Genomic DNA, 24,723 nt, shown 5'->3' on the forward strand with positions numbered 1-24,723 from the left:
CAAAAGCGCCGGACATATTTTGGAATCTGAATATTGCTTTTATTTAAATACATTAAAATTTGCAATGTAACAAAACTATTGGCATATGAAATTCAAACACCATTTAAATGAACAAAACATGGCTCACTTCATTTTTCTGCAACTAGTGTCAGTAACACTAGGTTATTTTTCTCTGTGGACTCGCTGCACCGCGTTCCCCCCCCCACCCCCAACCCCCGTCATTCATTTACACTGTTCACAGACTATCTTACAATAAGAGTGCTGAATAAAAATGAGGTAAGAAAGTGGTTTGAAGATTACAGATCATGCAGAAACATGCCGAACAGCAACAAAATATTTTGTGAAGGAGGAAGTAACAAAAAAAAAAAAAAAAATACATGTGTGCATTTCAAAATAATCAATTTACACAGCTTTGCATCTTTGGTTACAAAGGTATGTTGAATGATTTCACAGCTTTTCCTCCCCCAGGCCCTATCAGGAAAAACAATGGAGAAAACAAAGTAAGGAGGAGGGGGCAACACTAATTCACTTTTTAGATAAATCAACTGCCTCCTGTTGACTCCTATTTAGATTTGATGCCAACAGGTGAAGAGTCGCCCCTCGAGGCTCTTAATACTTTATACTATACAAAAATGTACATTCAGACTGGATCTTAACTCGAGCTATGGATTGACAATTGCAGCCTAAAATCTGAGTTAGTGTTAAACATTTGTCAGAATTCTTTTATTATTTTTTGCCTACATTTTTACCAAAAATAAAGCATCGCCTGGGAAGCCAATCTGTGGAAACACGGTGAAGAGGATTCAACGGGCTACTCTTAAACAGATTTTGTGAAATTGTTCATTTATGAAAATAGCAGCCCTGTAATAAATAAAACACTTAACAGTAGAACTCAAAAAGGGGTTCGATGTACGGGTTGGACTTGACGTAAAAAGTAACTGCAGCGGTCTGGTGCTCCGACACTCTCCCCCATTTCTTACTTTCTGACATGAAACGGCAAGGCTAAAAATACCCCCTTTTACCCCGATCACTTATTTCATTTTTAAAAAAATAATCGCTTTCTTTTGACAGTCACTCCCGGGCTGTTTGTTTAACGCGAGGCGGGCCCCCGCGCTTTCTGCCCCCCCCCCCACGGTCTGAGCGGGATTCAGGTCAGGTCAGGTCACGGCTTGGTGTGGGCTCAGGCCTGGACCGAGCGAAGACCTCCTCTCCACAAAGCTTCGGCCCCAGCAGTCAACCAAACTGGTAACAAGCCAAGATGAGAAAAACAAAAAAAAAAAAACAAACGAAAACACACACCTCGACCGTGCCCGATGCTCAGTCTTCACATCTGCACACACTTTGTCTCAGTCTCTCTCTCGATGATTGCATTAACACTGGAAAGGCCCACAGTACAGATGCATACACACTTACATTCCAACACCAATTCACAGTCTTGCTTGCTAACTCCCCCTGACACACACGCGCGCACACACACACACAAGCACTGTACTTTGTGGTCAAGCTGGTGGCTAAGAAGTTTTTTTTTTTTTTTTTTTAATTTCACAATGACTAATTGTAATAAGTTGTACAGAAGATGCTCTTCTTTTTTTTTTTTTTCCTGCCCCCTTGTGTAGCAGGGCAGATTTGCTTCAAGCGGAGGTGACGTTGGGTTGCGGTTGTTGTTGCTGCTGCTGCTGCTGTTGTTGTTGGCCTGGATCGAGTTGGGGCTGAGTCTGGAGCTGCTGGGGTTTGGGGTGGTGCTGGAGCTGGGGGTGTGACTGCGGCTGAGGCGGAATTTGAAGCGGCGGCTGGGCCTGCTGCAGCGGCTGGCTGAGTCCTTGCAGGGGAGGCGTGGCGCCGGAGCTGGTGGCCGACTGGGAGGACAGCTGAGACAGCTGCTCGCTGTTGGCCAGAGATTTCAGCACGGCGTTCTCCCTCTCCAGCACAGAGTTCCTCTCGTACAGCTCCTTGATCTGCTCCTTCAAGACCTCCACCTCTTCGCGCACTGCATACATCAGATGGCTTTTCACCAGGTCCTGGAGGAGCGGAGGGGAGAGGAGAGGAGAGCCGGACGTGAAATATGTCGCTGGTTCTACAGCATAGAAGAGAGACAGCACCGCTCCGCAGAGGCTGATTTATCAAGCTCTGACATGCAGACCAGGACACAAGAGAAATGCTCACGGCTAAAGCTGTTCATGTGTTCATTCTAGCTGTAAATTCACTCACTGTTTATGCTTAAAGGCAAAGACAAGCTGAATAAAAGGACTCTTTCTTGTTTGAAGAAGAACATGAATAGAAGCGAAGACAGATGTAGGTAATAATCCCAAGATACAAAAGCCAAATGTCAATCCAAATGAACTGATTTTGCCGACGTAATGCATTGGTGTATGTGTGTGTAAAGGTTGAGGCTGAACCGTGCACAGAGAAGCATGTGATCGGCGGCGAACGGATTACTCACCATTGCCTGTTCAATTTTATTATCAATGGCAACAACATTGGTTCCAGAGGCACTGCAAAACAAAAGGAAGGAAGGACAGACGATGTGGCGTTAGGATTGATCACACTGGTTTCAGCACTTAAAGCGTTGCATTTCCGATTTCATCATCATCATCATCATCATCATCATCCCCCCACCCCACAACAGGCGGTGAAATATGGAAATGCTGGGAAGAAGAACACATGAAAGAACAAAAATAAATTATATAATCTGGGGAAAACGAGAACAAAACCAAGAGGCAATCAGTCACCACAGGAATCTAGGACACATCATACAAAATGACCTGTCAGCACTCCTGGTCATACCATGCACAATACCACCGATCCAATCTAGGCCAGGTCTTAAATCAAGGAAGAATGAGAGAATCTCGACCGGAGAAACACAGCGGGTCCAAGGTTCATTTTATTACTTCCTGTACGTCTCTCTCTTATCAGGTAGAAATGCAGATAAAATATCTTAGATTATCACCCACGTAGACCTTTTATGAAGCCGTGATTAACCCCGACGATCTTTGGTCTGACCCCCCCCCCCCCCCCCGAATCCATCCACACCCACGGCTCTGCTCTTCGCGGCTGCTCTGATCTCGGCATGCGGAGTTACCTGCAGCATGTGCGGTAGGAGCGCAGCAGGTTGAGCCGGGTCGGGTTCCCGGGGCAGCGCGGGGGCCTGTAAGAGAACGTGCACGGCATGGCTGCTGCTGCTGCTGCTGCTGCTGCTGCTGCTGGAGCTACGGCGGCAGGCGGACAGGAGACCACCGGAACGCACCGGAGGAGGTTTAGTGGAGTTAGAGAGGCCGTATTTAGAATAATGAAACATGAACCGGCGGGTGGAGTTGACAGCAGGCGCAGATACGTCAGTGGAATTATTTCTGGCTTTGACTGCTTCATAGCGTCGGCTAACTGTAACTGTATTGGAGGGCACAGCGGGCCACACTTCAACTCTAATAAAGGACAACGAGTTTAGAAATAAAATGTCGTTCCATCCCTTCTAGTTACAATATGTTATTTTCACTAAGTGACTAAGTCACCCACAAGTAACCGGTAACCACAGAGACAAATAGTTTTGTTTGAATAAGAGCTGCAAGGCAGTTCATCAACCAGCTGCTTCATATCCACAGTATCACCGAAACATATTCCTCTGGGACTTTTTAATTCGTCATGTTTAGCTGGGGTTGGATCCGAGTTCGATGAATGAACTTAGACTCATGACAATTACCTTTTCAGCCATTTGATTTGCACACATGACCGTAAGAAAAAAAGCAATAAAAGTAAGAAACACCATCCAATGTTTGTAGTGACACTTGAGTCTGGTCATACAGGACACATTTACAGGAGATTAATCAAGTGAGTTGCTCAGTTATGAGACTATTCGTTGCTTTCTCCACCAGAGGGCCAAACTTGTACTGTACTGTAAAATGTTTCTCACACACACACACACACACACACGGGATCAATTATTTACTGACATAAAATAAAATCAACTCTATTTCTTTCTTTTTTTTTTTACCATAAATGCGGCACATAAATTGAGTGTCTTTGAGGAGCGACTTAAGACGAATGTATGTAAATGGTATTTAGGCCACAAATAAAAGAACACGAGCAAAGTAGTTTGATCTCAAGTGGGACAACGTGCCTTTCACCAATCAGTAGTATGATATTTACAACGTTTGACTCTGAGGAGAAAGCCAGAGACAAGGTTAGTAAAAAAGAAAGAATAAAAACAGACCACACATTTGTTTCTCACTCTTTAGAAAATAGGCTACATCTCGGTCTGTTGTCTCTAATCACCTCTGAAAGAATAAGAAACAAATGTGTGGTCTGTTTTTATTTCATTATCATTTATTGAGCCCTTGTCTATACCTCACCATACTACTGATTGTTGAAAGACAGGCTGTTCCATTTGAGATCAAACTACTTTTTTTTTTATTTTATTTATTTTTTTTTATTTGTGGCCTAAATACCATCTATGTACATTTGGCTTAAGGTTCTCCTCATAGAGACAATAGATCGAGATGTAGCCTGGTCTGAGTGTTTCACGAACTGATGATCTAATGGGATTAATATGCACAACCATCGGTGGAGTTTGTATGTTGCTAAACTACCTCAGTGACAACTACATGGCAACCGTCGCCTTCAAGTGGCTGTTCTCACGACTTAGTGTTTATGTTACCACTTTAACGCCAAGAATTTTGTCCACATGACTTCCCATGTCTCATTTGAAGACAGAGTAAGTGTCTAACTTGGCCTGGTAGCTCAACAATGTCACGCTGTGTTAGAATGTAATGAATGTTTCTGATGAAAACTAGCGATTAAGAAGAATCTCATTTTTATTATCCAAACCCATATTAATCCACACTAAATTCATTCTGCCCTTGTAAGATTATCTACATACACAGCATCTTCATTCAAGTCCACACTCCCAAAAAATAAAAAATAAATTGGTTAAATTATTAGACTTTTGACTATCATTCATACGGTCGTATATACAGTAGGGATAATGGTAGAAAACAACATGAAGCGGAACCTAGACAGAACTTAAGCCCTCTGAAAAGAATGAACATTTCAGCAGTCACTACTCACTCATTACTGTCTGTTTCTTTCCCTCAGAGACCACATTATATGACCCCCCATGAGTGGTTACATAACAAAATGCTGTAATAAAACTTTTGAACCACAACTTCACCCAGTGCTAAATGTGTGTTTCATTTAGATGAGGCGTCAAACACAGGCCCTCCTATAGTTTTCCATCCTAACACAAGTTTTCGACAGGCCTGTGCCTAGAGGAATCTCTCAAGTCTATAAAATACCCCGAGCGGGCTCTCTGGGTTACACCCTTATTGCTTCACCAGTGGCTTCAGACAGCCCAGCAAACAAAAACACTCTATTATTAACAGCATCACACTCTGGAGCACTACATGTGCCTAGCATTACATGCCCGTAGTTATCTAATAAATACTGACCTGTTCTGAACTGTTGCCGCTCAATACTTGCCTGCTTATAAATTCACACAAACCTGCTTTTGAGTAACAGTAACATAGTTGTCTGTCGCTTCTGAGACGAGCTAAAAACTTTCAAGGCAAGTCGTTAGTTTTCACCAAATAGCTACAGTAACTGAGAATTGTGCAATAATGAAGACGTTGTAAAGGAGACAGTGTTTCTGGACGTTTTCCACGAAGGACCGACTCTCCCTGGCTACGAAAGGGACCAAATCTGAAGTTTTGTGGCTGAAGTCTGGATCTCATGTGAAATCAAAATGGCTGCTTGTCCAGTTCTCTACTAATGGCCTCAGCTCTATTGTTATGTAAGTTTGAAAGTGATACTGTGCTGTAGTTCCTTGTCCGAGTAACACTGAATGACCTCGCTGCCTTTAAAGGGACAGGTCAGTGTCTTTGAAGTGGGGTTGTGTTCGATACCATAGTCTATATATTACCTAGTAGATGTTGCTGACCACCGTCCACTCCTGTTTGGTTCAGTACTGCCATGGAGACCATGTAAGGAACTGTCGTAAATGGAGTCAGCAGGGAAACAAGTTTTTCCACCTTAAAAAGTAGCAGTTTAACTACTCTTAGAATAATATCGGTATCAGAAAATCAGTGTTGGGGCCGATCCAGGCCCTTTTTAAATGATCCGATCAGCGTGTTATGTATCTGTACTCTATTGTAGTTACTTAATTGAGGACGGCAATAAATCAAAACCTTTGTCTCCTCGTCCTCTCCCATTTTAACAGCAGTTGGCTAGCGGCAGGGCTGCCGAAAAGACAACCGCTTCTTTTAAGGAGAGGGAGTCTCCAAATCACATCTGCTGCGTGGAAGTAATTTACTGGTGGAAAATCAAGTCTGTCGGTCACACTGTGCAATGTGGATGTTTCGTGAGTTGGTAGTAAGATATAGTCTCTGAATACTATCAAAAATAAATAATAAATGAAAAAATGGAATATGCCGAGTACATTCAGGCAAAGACGACACTGAAGCAACAACAAGCACTGAAAGCTACGTTAAAGTTTTGTGGGCAGCCTAAAGGTGAAAAATATTCCATGGAGGGAAACGAAGCTTATGGTGTTGGATGACCAGCCCGTTTCTGGAGCAGAGGACACCGGGTTTCACCGTCGGTATGACCAACCCTCTCCTTGCTACTTTAGCTTTTACAGCGCTTCTCGAGTCACGCGGCGCGTACGTGAACTAGGAGAATAAGGAGGATAGGAAAAGAAGTTCAGGGGAACCTGCAGGGGAGGACATTGTCTTTATTTAAGATTGGACAGGGATTTGGATTAGCCAATGCTGAATATTAACAGATTGGTATCGGATCCTAATCTGCACAAAAACTGGACAGCGACATCGCTCACTATCACCGCTTTATCGTGGCGTTATATCACATCAGCCACCAGACTCCAAACAAAAAAATAAAACACAAATTCCCCTTGCAGATGGTGGGAGTTGCAGATCTACAGCTGTGTGACTTGGGTGGTGTTTTGACATATCAATTCCTAGTAATAAACAGACTGGGCAGCAATAGAGCAGCTGCTGTTGTGAATAGGGCTCAGCATCGCTAGTGAGTTCCTAAATCAATTTGATTCACAATCAATTCCTTTAGAGAAATTTAGTTTTGGAAGAATTTTACCTAGTTGTGAAAAAGAGTTTCAAAGAACTACTGGCTCCAGAAATGTGTGGTATTTGCGCAGCTCTTCTCTGACGTCTTGCTTTTTAAATCCAATCAGTTTCCAGGCCTGACGGTGCTGTAGGAGTAGCAGGAGGCTTCGCAAAACTCTTGTACTACTACTCTTACGAGGACACAGACAGATTTTTTTTTTTAACCAGAGGACGCAGGAAGAGGAGTCCGGTGTCTTTGAAAACTTCTTCTGGGTGTGATGAGAAGTGATGCAAACATTCAAAATGTACGCAACCTTTTCTGGGGCCGTGCCGACCGCCATCAGCTGAAGATGATACACTGAAAATGGATAAGCACCTCGTACAACCCCACTTCAAACAAACCAAACTATTCCTTTAAAGCGGGGGGGGCACGAAGTATTTTCTCTTGAGACTTCCTCCAGCTGGTTTCACTGAGGTGGAGACTACCGAAACCAAACCAGGGAATAAAGAGGAGGAGAGGAAAACTCAAAACAGCCATGTGTACTGTAGTTGGGACAGCAACGGATCTGTAACTATGGAGACTGGAAAACATTAATAATACAATTATAGCCAGATAGATTTTCACAGTGACTGGAGCCAAGACTTGGATGATGAAGTGTAGTTCTTCTTCCTGGAGTCAAATTGGGTAAGACAAATATGTTAAGTCACGATGGTTTGGGCAGCTACACTTGACCTTAGTCGCAAATGTGCTCGTTGCAGTGAAGCAAGGCAGAATAACAATGAAGTCAAAGCCATATTAGGACACCATCTGGTAATCCAAGCAGAACTTCCAAGAACAACTGGCACCATGGGGGGATTTTGGAAACCACAACATGAGTGAGTAGCGTAGTGTTTTGCAGCTCCAGATAGAGCAACACTACTGACACATATGATCTTGTTTAAGCCGCTAGATCTCAGGCCTAAGCCAAGAACTGGTTTGAGCGCCTGACTTCAAAACAAATCATGATGAATGCACAGTAAAGCCTCCTGAGTTTTTACAGCATTACAAAGCAAACACTAGTAAATACTGATGTATTTAAGGACAAACATCAGAGGCCTGAGGGCAGGGCCGAGATGAAATACAATGCTAATGAGGACTTGAACCTACTCTGCCACTGATTATGCAACCAGCACTTCTGTAAACTTCACTCCCCACACTAACAGGACTGAAGTTTATAAGCTCCAGGTAGAGTTCAGTGTTTCCCATACAGCACTGGCTGTCAAATAGGAATGTCAATAAAAAAAAAAAGTCCATTATGAACAGAACAGATGACACACAAATGGACTGTGGGCAAGTGCAGAAGTCATAACTCATCTATGCATCAGCTAGTTGTCATTTCTTGCCTCTGGCGGAACTGGCATATTGAGGAGCGGTTCTTCAGTTACAAAGCTGCCCACTGCCTCCTTGAGACATGACGGGACAAGTTCAAGAGCTTAGAAGGCGAGGCCTTGTCATACGCCCGAGGACAACAGGTGCACAAATCAATCTCACTTAATCCCTCGTAATGCATTTAAAAGCCCAAATTACAGTATACCCAATTAATTCTACTTTGAGCACATACAGTATATTGTCATACATTTAAGTGCGTCTTTTTCCACACTCGGATGTTTACACATTTTTATTTATTTATATTATTTTATGAGACCTGACAACTTGACAACAGTTGCGCTGCAGTAAACAGCTGTGCATGAAGGAAGGCACCAGCCATCAGCCAGCAGAGAATAGATTGAGGAAGTGCTTAAATGACAACCAAGCAAGCATCAAACCTCTTTGTTTGCATGACTGCGTCGCAGATAGGAAGCTGCAGTACACATTTATTAACCAAGACGGCCAAACTGGGCTTTACTTTCAAAGTTTGTAACGCAGGCAAACATGACATCAGCTAATCTACAGTGATAGAAGCGGTGAGAGCGCAGCGAGAACCAAATGTGATTAATAGGAGGCAAAAGAGGGTTCAAAGTTTTCTGCTGCTCAAATACGTGTAGTTGTATCACAACAGCTTGTCAGCGTAGGGAAAGCACAGGTGTCTAAGTGAAGTGTTCCACTTTTGTTCATCCTGGTTCACTGCCCACAGGGAACTAGGAAACTTTAATTGAACTGAGCCATGATTAATTTCACCTTTCTTTCCTACTGTGTCAAGTCAAAGTCTCTGCTGTGAAAATGATGTGCAAGAAACGTAATTACATTAAAAATCCTTTGGACATCGGATGTTCCGCGGCTCAAGATTGTACGGTAGAGACATGAGTCTGATCCGATGTGAACAAACTCAACCTATCAGCACTTCTAAACCGATCTCATTGCTTTAATTTGGTTGGTGCAAAAAATAGTGTAAGAAAATGGATTGTCTTTTGGCTAGCTGCAGTAACTCCCTGGCCAACAATTGCCTGGCAACTGAACCAAAACATATATTTATGAAGTTAAATTTAAATGTAGCGTCAAAAGAATGGTCTAAATTTGCTGAGACAAAAAGAAAAACACTGGAGAGACGGAGGCCTTCTGCCAGGAACAGGTGCCAAGTGAGCCACAAGACTTTAATACTGACAAGTGGCCTCTTAAATGTATCTGACACACTTACTTTTTAGTCTGGTTTAAAAACATAAATTGCATTAAAGTGGCAGTGTCCAAAAAAAAAGTCAGACGTATGGATGAGAAACATCTCAATCTAACGGAGAACAGCGTTAATATGACGTTATTTCAAAAAGGATATGTCGGAAACGAAGAGTCGGTTTTCTTAACGCCGTGCACTGCGCCTTTTAGCGCATTTTCACTTTCACCATCACCTCAGTGACTTCATCCGTTTGCCTCCCACATGACCCCAAACGATCTTGAATAAAACAGACTGATTACAGGTCGCAACAGAAGGCCATCATCAAGATCTACCAAACGCACAACCTCAAGCACATGATCAGCTTAACTTTGCTTTGCAGTGTCGCCTCATGACGCCACTATTTGCATTATCTGACACGTTGTTGCCTTCTTCAAACATGGCCGTCTCAGTTTGGACAATGCCGGCGCAAGTTGATTTATTTATCCGCATCTAAACCAAAGCAGCTGAGGCAGAAAATGGACTGAAATTAGTGCGTGCGCGTGTAGTTCCTCAGTAGCTGGTGATGGTGTGTCAGCTGTATATTTCTCTAAAAACAGTTTCATTTCCTGTCACTCGGATATGGTTTCGTGTGCTTCTCTTTTCATTTTTGCAAGTGGCATCGTAAAAGTGTTCAGCCATTTTGAAGGCATTCCCCCACAATCCGCGCACCTACAACACTGTCGGTTATTGCCTGAGTAATTTCAGGATCATCTTTAAAATTCAACTGTGTACAAAAGCCATTCGACAGAAACAGAGACAGAGAGGAGAGAGTGCATTAGAAACCCAGCTCTGCTCAGGCTGTGTTTAAATCCTGTTAGAGGCAGCATGCACACACTCTTCCTCGGATCCGCTTTAAAGCTGAAAGTAGCAAGTTTAGAGTATGAGTAGTATTATTTTCATAGCTTTGGCCATTTTCTACAAACCTGCTTTCTACTTAAAGCAGTCGATCTCAGCTGAACAGAGTCCAGTACTGCAAAGAAGGTGAACAGTAAAATAAATAACCTATACAGGACGACTGTGTCTCCATAAACACAACAATCGATTGGCAGCTGTTTTCAATATTTGAAAGAGTAAAACACGGACGTATCAGAAGGACACCGGGGCCAATATCAATCACTTTAGATTAAGCAAACAGTCATGATATCTTTCCCTACAGATGTGTTATTTAGCCGTACAGAGTGGGTTATGTTACAGTTCACTACCTGTCAACATACTTTAGATTGCGAACACTCTTTCTGGTGTGTTTGTTTGATATCTATCCTCATCAGCTGACATTCACACCCACAGTGTTGTTTCTGAAGTCATCGAATGTTGGTCAACACACTGGCCAGAGTGATTCATCAGTCTTACTCTGATTTTATCTTTGGATTTTGGCCCGTTGACCTGACAAGACACTTGAAAAGTTCACCTTTTGCTCTAAAAACAAACATTCCAATAATTTCATTAGTTTGGGAAGTTTGATCAGATTTACTGATTAAATGATGTCAATTAGAAGCAGCCCTAACCGAGTTAAACTTTATTATCCGATGAACTGCCGACCACTCGCTTGGACTCCGTTCGATTGTTTGTCTCCGCAAGTCAAGGTCTCGCCTATTACAGAAAACTAGACACGTGGTGGCCAAACCTATGGAAGTAACACCCAGGCAGTAAACATCATGGAATTTTTAAGTGACACAGATGATATATAACATCACAGAAACAATCCGAGTCAAAGCACCAGCAGGAAAATAACAGCGAGAGAGATGAGGCTGTTGACAAGTCTATTGGCCAATCTTGTGCTTGTTGCCAGGCTTTGTTTCCAAACTCAATCCATGCACGTGGAGAAAGCAAAGCTCTCTTCTACTAAACACTGCACACGCATTGTTACACTCTTGCAGGCCTGTCCAGTCCAATCCAGTATGGTACTGTACCTATCACAGTGGGCCTTTGAGTCTCTTAATCTGCTGCCAGACTGGAAGGCCTGGTAGAAAGCCTTGGAAGGGTTCCTGTGTCAACCACATTTGGGGAAGAGAGAAAGAGACAGTGAGGAGCTGAAACAGTGAAAATAGACTTTTGCTTCCAAGAAATGCTTTTTTTTTTTACGCAACTCCAACGCTCCCGCTTTACCTGAATGTCGGAGTTATGTGGCTGGAAAGAAAGGGTCGTGTCTTTCGGTAAAACAGGATGTGCAAACAGAGTAAGGCGAATGGGCTGGAGAGAGGGCGTCTTGATGTGAACACAGGAATGCACGTTCAAAGGTGGGGGCCGCTTCATAAACTTTAAGGGCCTCCCTCAGGCCATTTACCTATAGTTTGTTTCTGTCCACTCGAGCTTACAGTAACTTGTCTTCCTTAAAAGAAACAAGCACAATCTAGGCACAGCTAAACATTTGTAATCATTCTCAGGTGTTAAACTTCTGCTCCAAACTAAACAAGTTTTTGTTGCTCGACTAATTTTAACGGAAGAACCAAATCAGACAGAAATTACTGAAACACCTTAAGCTTCTACGTTTGTCGAAAAATAACTGGTCCTTTGTCAGGGTTTAAGTAGAAAGTATGCAGCATTTCAGTTCAAAACACTGTCACATTGTGGAATCTGACATTATTTACATTTAATTCAGTCAAACCACTACGAGAACACCGTGTTCTATGCCAGGGGATGCAGGTCGAGAGGGGGGGAAGGAAACCCCCACGTTGACCCCTACACACACTCGGCACACGTGCACTCATTTCATCTGCTCCCGGTTTGTGCTTTTTCAAAACGCGCTGCTTCTCTCTCACATTAACAGGAACGCAAATGCACACCGACGTGAGCATACGCACACAGGCGCATAACAGAGGAGAAAGCCAGCAGAGTCACACACACACACACACACACACACACACACACACACACACACACGCACACACACAGCAGAGGGGAATGAGGAGTTGATTTACAGCATGTGTGTGAATATTAAAACAGCCAAGGCTATTTTCCTAGAAATTTCTGGCACAAACTCCCTTTGTCACATTACCTCATGACTAAACACTTTCACAAACCCCCTCCTATGGCTCTGCTTAATATTAGCTTGTGGGCATCGGTGCAAAAAAAAAAAAAAAAAAAGACCTCCACACGTGTGGCAGGCACACACCTCCACAGAAGCCTCTCAATTTCACAGTTGAAGCTCTTTTTTGTGCCATATGGTGAAACCAACAAGGTCTAATGACTTGGAGTCCTCTTCATGAATGAGGTAAGAAACAGAAGAGTCATCATTCGCTGTTTTCAAGAAGCACACGCTCGACTCTCAATGGATCTCTTTGTGAGTCTGAAATGCAACATGTCAATATCCATCCATGAAAGCCCCTCTTTGTGAGCCAACCAGTCCATGTGCACAGCAATGGTTAAAGTGAGGTCTCCTCCACATACGCCCCTCGCCCCAAGTGCGGAGTGTGGGCAGGACACATGTCTTAACAGATACGTGCACACAAGAAAAACCCCTTTTCATTTCCTAAACCTCTCTTTCAAAGCGTATAAGCTAACCTGTCAGAGACCCATGCTCAGGCTCTGCCCCAGAGCAACTGCATAACCTGGCAGCAGACGAAAATAACCATTTGGTGCATTTTTGCTGGTTGACGTCACACGTGTAGCCTGAGCATGACACGTGTTTTTTTTTCTGCTTCTTCTTTTCTGCAAAACAAGCATCACTTGTTCATTTTCACAGTGTTGAACCTCTTAAGAAGCCTGCTAACTTAAATGAGCATGTGAAGAACCCACAACAGATGAGTAAGTGATGAGCGGGGGAGGATTTCTGTATGTGTTGTAAAGGAAGTGCAAGTAGAAGTGAAGGAGAAAATAGGAAACCATACAAAACACAAAAGGTACTGTCACGGTTGCTTTGTTTTACTTCCGTGTCACAGTGTCATGCTTTACTGGAGGTCCTTAAGACGTAGACACATTATAACTTGACTACAGGTAGAGGCTACGTGAACTACAGAGCTAGCTTGAGCAAACCCGAACTAAACTGATTGGTAGAGATGAGCTGTTATGTTTCCACTGGCTCAAAGTAATGGCTTTAGTGTGTTCGGCTGAAGGAAAGAGAGCTAAAGGATTACTGCCAAAGTAGTAGATAGACAGGTAAAGTAACTGTTAGGTGGGGTAGGGGTGCAGAGGGAATGGGGAGAGGCTAAAAGAGGGTGCTGAAAGATCTCACTGTTACTGCTCAGAAGGCTCCAGGTTCTCTGCAACAGCCACATATCTGCCACAGAGCAGAAGTAGGTCAAAACTATTTAGAGTTCAGCGGCCTTGAGGGAGTTTCTTTCAGCAGGTTTTGAGTTGTAGTCGAGGGAGACAGGGTGCAAGAAGGACCCAGAGCGACTGCATGATTACAGTATGGCCACCGAAGGAGATAGGGAGTGCCACGTTAGTGCCAGCAAACCAACAGGCTTAATCCCTGTGAACACCATATGAGTCTAGTTCAGTTTTAGTCAAACTCTTCAGGACGGAAGAGTGAAGCCAATGCCTAAGCACCAAAAACTGCAGTTCTTCGAACGGCCTCTTAAAGCTGGCTCTCAAATCAAAGTCAGTCCCCATAAACATCCATGTACAAAAAATGTTTTTATTTTCTACAGCCAATTCATGACAACTGTTTGTTGAAATCTGATATAACTCATTTGTTTAAATTATATCAAGACTTACAGTCATTTTGGGCACGTCCGCTTGGACTGACCAGAGGGTGTTGTCAGATTTGGCTAGTTTTGTGCCTAGATGTTCCTCACCCACAACAGCTCCACTCTCGCTCTTCTGTCCATTTTTCCATTAGTTGGAGGTCAGGGGAAGTCGGGCGCTATCTAAACGGCAATGGCCTGCTACCCTAACACTGAGCTTTGCAGATGGTTTGTCCATCTTTATATACAGTCAATCATCCTAGGCCTTAAACGTCACCATGGTACTTCAAAGAACTAGGCACTGGCCAGTAAAAAGTCATCAAGTTTTTTTTTTTTTTTTTTTTTTAAAGGAAAAGTGTTCATGTGTTATACATTTAAGAGAACAATGATCACCGAGTATTTTTGTCATGTAACCCGTATGCTTTTCGGCACTGCACGCTTCATTTTCAAGGGAAAAAGACACAATAACTTAAACTACTTTTGTGATCATCGAGCTTGTCTCTACACAAGCCACAATTACAGCAAGCGGTTACTTATTAATCTGTTCTTTTTTTGACAACCCCTTTTGAGATGCAAGGGAAACTAACTGAACTTTTACTTCCACTGTGTAGTTCCTGATATTAAATTAAGCCCCACTAGTTTCAGAATGTCCAGAAAACTGCCTTTTTAAATGGATTATATATAGTATGTCATGAAAATAACTGACAGCAGCAGGGACAGGATTTACATCTAGGCTATTATTAAACCAAGCAATAATTGATCACACAAGGAATTTAGTCAAAACATACATACACTTAGGGTATTATAACCTGTATGTCACTGCTGAGAGAAAAAAACATAATTAAAAAAATAAAAAAAAAAGATCATCCACCATTATAACAACTACTAGCTCCTTGACAGCTACAGGACAGAAGTGCAACATAACTCAAAAGCAAATGGTGTTGATGCTTCAAGACACTTAAATACCACCTTCCAAGAAGAATTTTCTGAGCTAAGCTCATCTACAGCTCAGCACAGCACATCCTCAGTTTAACAGGCCATTAAAACCTTGGCCCGTCTTGGTGACGTTACTCTGCCAGTCAGAACAATGGAGGGCCTCCATACCTGGGGTGGAGCTGATGACTGACGCCTACAGAAGCCAGATGACAAACATGCTAGCAGTGTCACACTAGAGCACTGCATGTTTCTTCTTTAAAAACAGCTCTTAGGCTGACAGAAGGCAGTTGTTCACAAGTGTGAACAACTCGACTGTGTACACACATACCGTACAGTGTGAAATGATTAAAGGGTTCAGGGCAGAAGCAGATGTTATTAACCTAATCTTCAGCGCAGTAAAGTATCTCCATTGTTCCTCTGTAGCTTCTACAAGGGGAGCTTGGTGCTGTACAGCCCGACAAGTATTGCAGTATAAATGGTGGCAGCCAGATTTAAAAAAAAAAAAAAAAAGCTCGAGAAGTCAAGCAAAAAGATGTGTCTACTTCAGCGAGGCGCTCTGGATGAAATGTGCCCACCGAACGTCATATGATATGAGCAGAGAGCCCCAGTGCGGAAGCGGGGAGTGAACCAAGGAATATTAAATGAATAGGAGGTGGAGAGCTGTGTGAGGGACTCTGGCTGAAAACAGGATACAGCAGTAAACCAGAGGTCATCGAGGGGAGGGAAAGACCCTGTGTCACTCTGTCACGCACACAGCCACACTTCCACCATCACCAAAAAGGAGTACACTGTTAATGTGTATGATGAACTTGACCAAGAGGTATTGCCACACCATGCGGCCTCCACAGCGAGACCGACCCACCCCCAACATGGATGCTTGTGCACACAAACACATGTGTGGACTGAGTCAGCCCGCTCCCTAGAAGACACGCCCCCCTCATCCACCCACACGAGCACAGTATCTCAATTCACAGTGGCAGCAACTACATCGCAGACCTGGACTCCCCTGTGCTCGCTTACCTCCTAAGGAGTCTGATCTTACATAAGCTGGCATTATGGGAGGACAATAAACTAAACCTTCACAGCACGAGTTCAATTACATATACACTACAGATGCGATACATTAATGCAAAAGAGAGTCAACCCATCTGTGAGCACGACGAAGACAATCCACCAATGTTATTTTATGCCCTCAGTTGCTAAAACCATCTGGGAAACATTAAGCTGAACCATATTCTACGTATGAGAGCAAAATCGTCAGCCTCTAGTCTATATCTGCTATTGTTTTACTTTAATTACATGCAGGGAAAACAACAGGGTGAAGGCAGCTATGAGCAAAATAAAAGCCTAGACAGTCTTTCGAGGTTGTGAAAGCTGTGTAAATTAGTCTATAGCCCTCTCAGATATGCAGTGATTACTATGTAATATAAATTCTGTGCTGTCTTAAGTACTGAAGTCTACTTGAGTACAGTGTGTATTTTTGTGCAAGCAAGAGAGCAAAAAAAATAAAAAGTTTTAAACTGGGGGAGGGAGGAATGGGGTTTCAAGCATAGCTAAAATGCCTGCTCAAGAGAGGCACAGCAAGTTTCACTCTGCAGCTTCCTCTACCTCTTCTCAGCATACCACAGTTGCTGCAGCGAAAGAACGTCATTCAGCGCTCCATCTGTACATGAACAACTGTGATGCCTCGTCTGCCAGTCAATTAGTGAGGTAGTCGGTACAAAGCACGAGACCGCACGGATGCTGCGCCAGAAAACTAAAAAATAGGTAGTGCTCTGTATGACAGGGTAGTGTGGATGCTCACCACAGGTGGCGGTGCACATTTAACCATGTCTGAAGGCCTTAAACCGAACGTACAGCAATTTAGCCTAAGCTTGCATTGCTAAAGAAAAGAGCCGCGACGTGCCAACAAGCACAGTCCGCCGACACACCCCACTGTCATGTCTCTTATCGGCCGAACAGGGGCACAGTGGAAACACTACTGCTCAATGTCTGATAATGCACGGCTGTCGTAAGAGACCCCTGCCCTTATCAGCCTGGGAGCTGGATCTCCTCACAAGCAAAACCTGGGTGCTCCAAAGCTCCAAGTGTCACAACTAAACAGTGTTTGAAAGAGAAGCTGGCAGCATCAATAACATTCATAAAATACGTACGCGTTCAAAGTGACTGGCCGATTATTATTATGAACGAGTGATGTGATGTAAGGGTCAGGGGCATACTGACGTTAGTTCGTTTATTTGGCTCGTTGATTTGACCTGCTACTTACCACTGGCAACTGTTGTACAATGCACCAGCTAATTAAAAGGTCTGATTGAATGTTTTCAGTGTCATATCTAAGCCCTATCTAAACGCACAAGCGGTGACATATAAGAGAAATAATTTAGATTTTTTGAGACTCAAATATATCATTATCCAAGATATCATTACCCTCACTTTTTATTTTGATTAGACATCCATAAATTTGATTATAAAATCATCCCGGACTTAATCTACCAGCGAGAAATATCTACGATACACAGGAACAAAAAACTATTAAGTACATTTTTAAATGCCACCGGTTCCCTTAAATGCAAATAAAGTTGGCTGCAAAGTTGTCAAGTTGTAGCCTGCAAAGCAATTTAGTGAATCCGCAGTAACATTATACTTTTGAATACAACCACCAAAGCAGGAACTGCAGTACTAAAACATCACTGAACCAGAAGTTAGGCAAAGAATAGTAACAGGTCCATCAATATAGTTGATGCACATGTCAGGAAATCGTCCTTGGTCCTAAAATCACTGACACTTAACAGAACGTATGCGTGTGTGTAAAGAAAGTGGCGCAGCAATAGACTTGTGGTCAGAACTTTTTACACTCCACTGAAATGCAGTTTAAGAGGTCGTCCACCCACATGTGAGGGGGGAAAAAAGTTGTGCCAGTGTTCTGCAGTCTGCATATCCTGTCGAGTCTTTACTCCGGTACGGCTACATGACTGTAAATGGAAACCACTGAGATTTCAGGCACTGTATCATTTCCGCTCATGTGTGCCATTTACTACAACTGAGAAGTAAGAGAAAGATTACTTTTGGAAGGGAAGCATGCTCTATGAAGTATTAGTTGTCGTTTACTGACGAAATACAGCAATAAGCTACCATGGTACCTCTTGTGATATCACACCTACAGCCTTTGTAACCATTAAGCAACACTGTAAGACAATGCCGTACATATTTTAATTGTTTAATTGCGCTAAAATCCATGGTAAGCACTTTAATAAAACAGTATCTGATAAAGCTGTGAGTGCAAACCACAATATCATGAACACCGTGACGCAAAATCTAACACTCTTCACCATGTTTGTATTAGAAAGTATTTTCCAGGGGATAAACTAGCCTATTAAAAGGTCAGGCATGCAGCAGAATTTACAGGGTTGCCGTGAGTAGTTTGGGGCTAACAGACCGTTGTGTTAACTCTAAGCATAGCAGCAACAAGCACGGCCAAGGCCATTACCTCACAAGCTGTCCTAGAGGGTGATAGTAAAAGGCTGACATTAGACCTGCAACAAAATACTTACACACACTCACAGCGCAAATACACAACCGCACACACATGGAATCAAAGTAGCACAAGAGTCAAGTGTATGTTTAACAAGTTGTCGCTTGTGCTGGGGAGGCTATGGGTGCCTCAAGTAAGCCACTCTTACATCTTTAGGCCCTAATAAGAAACAACAAACATTATATGTCTGTTCTGCACACCGCTACTCTCTTCCTTCGCTGTAGGGGAAAACCTGGTCAATCTGACAAACCAAATGTCCTTAACATATAGCTTTTCACAGAAAATGGTTATATATCTGTGCTTTAACAATCTTCTCCCACTAAATTGTGGGAATTCCTCATTTGATTCAGTTCAAATTGAATACAATATAAGTTATTTTGTTCTCGGATGATGCTGTAAAGCTCAACAGTTATAATAATAATAACAATAATAACAACAGAGCACTTAAATGAAAGACATAAAATCTCGTTACCTGTCCTCCTCCCCGTCGACAGGTATGTGGATTCCAAATAGGCTGTTGACAGTCGGAGTGGTGAGCTGCAGGCTCTCGGGCATGAAGGGCTTCACCGGTTCCTTCCCAGAGACAACAGGAGACTGTGTGTTGATGAGTCCCTCTGACTTCCTTCCACCCTCCATCTGTCCAAAACCAATCGCTGGGAGACCATGCGCTCCGAAAGCCAGTGGAGACTTCATGAGGAGATTCTGTCCTGGAGGCAAACTGGGGGTTGTCACATTTGGCATGGCTGCACTGGAGGCACTGGGCACTGCAGTGGGCACAGTGGTGGGCACACTGGAGCTCACTGCGATGGCAGGCACATTTTGTACACCAGAGGACGTGAGGTGGCCATGGGGTTGAGGCTGTCCAGCTGCGGCATACGGACTCACGGTCGGCTGCTGCAGAGTGGCTCCGCCGACCAGTATGGAGCCTATGGCACCCCCCATTTGCTGCTGCAAGATGCTTGGAGCAGGTTGTCCAGCAGGAACAGATCCCACGCCTGCTCCGGCAACATCTCCAATGTGACTTGGCACAGAAGCCCCTCCAGAGGCCGGAGGCATGACTGTGGTGGGTCCTTGGCCCACAGGCTGCGGCACTGCAGAGGGGCTGGACACTGGGAGGGACTGGCCGGTGACGAGCCCTGGTGGCATGGAAGTAGACTGTTGTTGCTGATAATACTCAGTCTGGTTCTGCATCAGTCCAGGTGACTGGCTGGTCAGGTGGTGGCCCACAGGAACCTGCTGCTGCTGAGGGTAAGCAATGGGCTGGGCTGTGGGAGGCATGATGGGGGACTTCTGTGTGTGGACACCAGACTGAGGCAGGCCATTTTGCCCAACAGGTAGCACTGTCTGTGTAGGAGGAGGTTGCAGGCCTCCGACCACTGCCTGAGCTGGGACAGCTGTAGGCTTGATGCTTGAGAAAGTACTGTGAGTTGCTGACCCACTAACACCCTGAGACCGGGCGCTGTAGTTTTGATGGTGGATTTGTTGCTGCTGCTGCGATAGTGTCTCCACTGAATGCATGCGAGTTGAAGAGATAGACGTGTCTGCCATGGAGCCCAAGCCCTGACCTGAGTATGTTGCCGGGGCAACAGCAGATCCTCCTGTAAGCCCCAACCCACTGTCTCTGTCTGCAGCAGGGTCCAGCGTTACACTGGTATGTCTTATGCTATCTACAGTCCTGCTGACAACAGAGCCCTCCGAGTCTTTCTCATAAAACTCTGTACACGTCCACCTGCCTCTTCGAAAGGGTTCTCCAGTACCATGATCAAGTTTAATGACCCTGAACCGTGATGTGCAACTCACCGTGGAGGTGGCTGGAGGGGCAGCTGAACTGGTCACTGCAGGCTGGGATGTGTTCACCGACACGCCAGCTGGCCCAGCACTGCCTGTGGGAGCAGGCAGTTGCTGCTGCATTGCCCCAGGCTGGGCAATAAGGGGTAAACCGGTTGAAAGGCCGATCCCTGGTGGCTGTTGAACACCTTGATAGGAGCCGGACACTCCCACTTTGCGAAAGTCCCCAACGGGATTACTCGACAGCTGACTGGCTTGAGGTACGTTTGGTGGTGCCACAACACTGTCAACCTCTAGCTCTCCAACATTATTCAGGGCCTCTTCGGATGAACTTCTGTCACCCGCAGGCTCGTACTCGGCCCGCGACAAGTCTTCTGTCCGTGACTCGTCCGGGTCGTCTAGACTCTCCGTGTCGTCGGCGGCACCTGTAGCGGCCACAGTCTGGGCCTGAGTCACACTTGTGATCTGAAAGCAGCTCTTTTTCTTGGCCGGCATTTTCGACATGTTGACAGCCTGATTCCCAAATCCCGTTTGACTATGTTTATCCTCTGTCAGAAAGGGACGGGCCGTTTGCAGCTTTAAAAAAGCTTAGATCATATTAAACAGCATTTATTGTCTCAGCCTACCTAACTGTAATGAAGATGAATCTGCGCCATCCTCTTCCTCTGTCGGTCTCCTGTTGCGTTTCATGGGCTCATAACGCAACGCCACACTTCGTGTCGTCTTGTCCAGCAATTCGGTTTTTGACACCGATGTGAGCAGCCTGTACGGCGATTGACCCAGAGTCTCGGTCGGTCCGGACCGGCCTGCTAATGTCCCGGTGGTCCAGTAGTCGAGCGGCCGTTGTCGCAGAGTGTGTTGCCCAGCTGCAGGAGCTACTTGAGGCTGAGGAGGGCCCGCAGCCCTCCACTCACCGAGCTAGCTAACAATTCAAGCCAACAGTCTGCTGCACACTCCCCCTACGTCGGAACAAGTATGAGAGACATCTTTCCGTAAGCCGTCCTGTGTAGCGTCTCCCTTTAGCGGCCCACAGTCGTCGGCACCACTTTCTCCTAAGCTAACTACGGTCGGGGGAGAGAATAGCTCTCTAATTTCACGCTGAAGAGCAAATGATAATCTAAACAGCGCTTAACAGTTACCTCCCTCACTCAGTCACTCTTGACAAGATGGCTATGTTGTGAGCCACCGCGCTGCATCGTGGGTAGGTAGAGCGCGCAAGGATGTTGACGTAAGAAGCGTTGGAGAATCGCACCCACTGGTGCCTTCAGGGCACTATCGGAAAAATTACACTTCCAATCAGAGTTATTGCCAATTCATGCGTTCGCATGAATTTTAACATTTTCCAAGGCCTTTGACATCTCCATTATACGTATTTTTCCCTCCATGGTCTTTACTCAAACTAAGCATGTATTATCTCTTCAGCTGAAAGTGCAATATTGATTAATCTACTCTTGTGACCAGGGCCAAAAAGTGTACACATCATTCGTAGCACTAACAAAAAAAGTTGATAAATTCTATGGACAGTCTCGCATGTATTTTCCTTTTTTTATTTTTTATTTTTTCAATGAACTATCTTTAGAATTCAATAGACAATAGTCCAGTCAGTATAAGCAACTTATTTGAGAACAATAATAAACAATATTTGTTCTTGAAGAGGATGCGCCTTCCCAGTGCTTTGTGTTGTTTGTGTCAAATTTTGATTTTGTGAACCAAAATCATCTATATCAATTCAATGTCTATTGGTAGGAAAGTAGGATATGCCAACCTTGAGGACAAATTTAATTGGTCATGTCAAACCACATGCTAACTTTTCGGCCTGGTGGCTTTCATCAGAGCATGAAAGGAAAGAAAATGGAGCTCATGTCATTTAATATTCAAAATTTTAACTTTAGATTTTTTTTTTTAACATTTAAATCTTTTATTGCAAGAAATTCATTAATTCACCTCTGATTTTGTTTCTATCACATAATCACAATGAAATTTGATCATGTGACTCTCTTAGCCAATCACCTGTAAGTTCCTGAATATAAATGACATGATCTCCATTTTCTTTCCTTTCATGCTCCGACGAAGGCCATCAGGGTGACACGCTAGCACGTGGTTTGACATGGCCAAATAGATTGGTGAAACTGAGATTTATCCTCAAGATTAGTGTGTGCTACTTCCCTACCAATGGACAATAAATTGACAAAGTAACCACAATACCTTGAATTGTGGGAAATTTTAATCTCAATATTATCTGGAATTTAGTAAACAACAAAGTAGTCAATATAAAATGTAATCAAATGATCTCTTGTTAATGTTCTGCCAACAAATGTGTGCAAAACTATTCTGGATGATATCACGTGTTTCACATTCAGTTACAAATGCATTCCACTAAAGGAAAATAAAAATCACTTCTAGTAAATTAAAATAGCACAAATGAGACGACAGTATAGTCACATGCAATGGTAATAAAATGTATAATTACTGTGCATGTGCTGCCTAGGTAAATGGTACATGTTGCCCGACCATTCACTCACAGCAGCTATTTCTATTTTACTATAAAGGATCATATGATTCACAGTCGAAACTGTGCTAGAGGTCATTTGAAGGCACCTGCTCAATGTTTTTCCCATCCTTCATCCTCTATGGGTGTTTCATGTGCTGCAGTGTATCTTATCACTTCTCGATGAACATTAACATCTTCTCATTTGTGAAACGCATCACTCGGATGTAGGCCCAATTTCTGAATTTATACCCACACTACTGCATCTTGTTTTGTAGGGGGTATTTAAGCAGGCAGTTTAGACGCTGGACTGTGTGACTCGCAAAACCCACAAGCTTGCAAGGAAAGTTGATTTACTGTTTACTCAGTCTATTTTTGTAGGGATTCAAGATTGACAATACAGAGTTATTCATGATAATGCAGCACGGGGTTAACCTTCAACACACTAACATTTTATACAGATCATACAGTTATTTCCTTTACATTCTTGCTTAGTTAGTTCCGTATATTCATCAGCCTACTGCAAAGTCTGCAGTAACAGCAGTGATCAAGGCACGACCCGCTGGTGAAGCTGAATAAAACTGTTCTGAGAAAAAATGGTTTTAAAGATTGATCCAGAGGTGCTATGCACCAAAACACTGTCTTTGTATTGCATCTCATTTTTGAAAGAGTAATGTGAACCATGGGGGTTCAGTTAAGTCATGAAGTCAGAACAGCATTATTTGTAAGTAATTTTGCATACTTACGAATAAACTAAATAAATTGGGATCCATGACTAAATCGGGACAAATGCTTAAAATGTCCTAATTTGTTGTATGGCTGCAGTTTTATAATTCTTCTTTAAATGATATCTTAAATGTTATCTCTAAAGATCATCAAAGATCAAAAAAAAAATAACTTTTTGAAAAAAACGTTTTTTTTTTGTTTTTTTTTTAATGTTTCACAGCATTGAAGAGTTAAAAACCATAGACATTACTGCCCCTGATGGCCATGGAGTAGAAGACTACATGGTTCTTTTTTCTTTCTTTCTTTCTTTCTTTTTTTTGTCTGAACTCTTTACAGTGTGACTTATAGCACAATCGTCTGTGAATGATGATCATTGCCGTCCAAAATACATGAACAGAAAGACAAAGTCGTTCTTTAGTGTTCTTTTCTTTGATGACCAGCCCCTAGCCCTGTCAGAACTTTTGGGGAAAATCGTCTGGTAAAACGTAAAGTGAGTCTACAGTCAAGTTTTGGTTCGACTTACAACAAACATTTGCTCTGTTACGCTGACACTTATTACTTCCTCATTATTTATGGCCCAACAAAGCAAACTCCTGTTTATTCGAAATACCACACTTGGCAGACAGGACTTTATTAAAACTCACCATCTTAAAGTGTTGTCAGTCAGTCATGACTGACATGCCAAAAATAGGAAGACGAAATATGAAAACGAATGCAAATCAGAGTGATTACAACAAAGATATTTTATCGTCATTTTTATACACAATATTAATGTTGTTATCTACATTATGCATGTTTGTGTCAGTTAGACCTCAGATAAAACAGCCATTTAAGCTAAGAATATGTTAAGGATGTGGTTTGAGTTTGTCCCCCCGCTGAAGGTTATGGAAGATATGATTACGCTTATCTCAAACGACTAGATTTAGCAGTGGAGATT

At 43.4% G+C, this 24,723-nt stretch overlaps 1 protein-coding gene across 3 annotated transcripts; it reads right to left on the bottom strand.

The window, feature by feature from the left end:
• Positions 1–17: 17 nt before the first annotated feature.
• On the bottom strand, positions 18–22,286 carry LOC125010263 (TSC22 domain family protein 2-like). 3 transcript variants are annotated; one of them, XM_047588738.1, is made up of 4 exons: positions 19,257–21,770; positions 11,602–11,676; positions 2,441–2,492; positions 18–2,018 (listed from the first exon to the last, which is right to left on the bottom strand). In XM_047588738.1, the coding sequence occupies exons 1-4, from the start codon at positions 21,074–21,076 to the stop codon at positions 1,632–1,634; spliced, it is 2,334 nt and encodes a 777-aa protein (XP_047444694.1). In that variant the 5' UTR covers positions 21,077–21,770; the 3' UTR covers positions 18–1,631. The 3 variants fall into 3 exon arrangements, 2 of the variants coding, with proteins under 2 accessions (XP_047444694.1, XP_047444695.1); XM_047588739.1 differs by lacking the exon at positions 11,602–11,676 and having other exon boundaries at positions 19,257–21,766; XR_007113036.1 differs by lacking the exon at positions 11,602–11,676 and having other exon boundaries at positions 1,911–2,018; positions 2,441–2,645; positions 19,257–22,286.
• Positions 22,287–24,723: the final 2,437 nt, after the last annotated feature.

The sequence above is a fragment of the Mugil cephalus genome, chromosome 7, assembly GCF_022458985.1.
Source record: "Mugil cephalus isolate CIBA_MC_2020 chromosome 7, CIBA_Mcephalus_1.1, whole genome shotgun sequence".
In the NCBI taxonomy this organism is placed as follows: domain Eukaryota; kingdom Metazoa; phylum Chordata; class Actinopteri; order Mugiliformes; family Mugilidae; genus Mugil; species Mugil cephalus.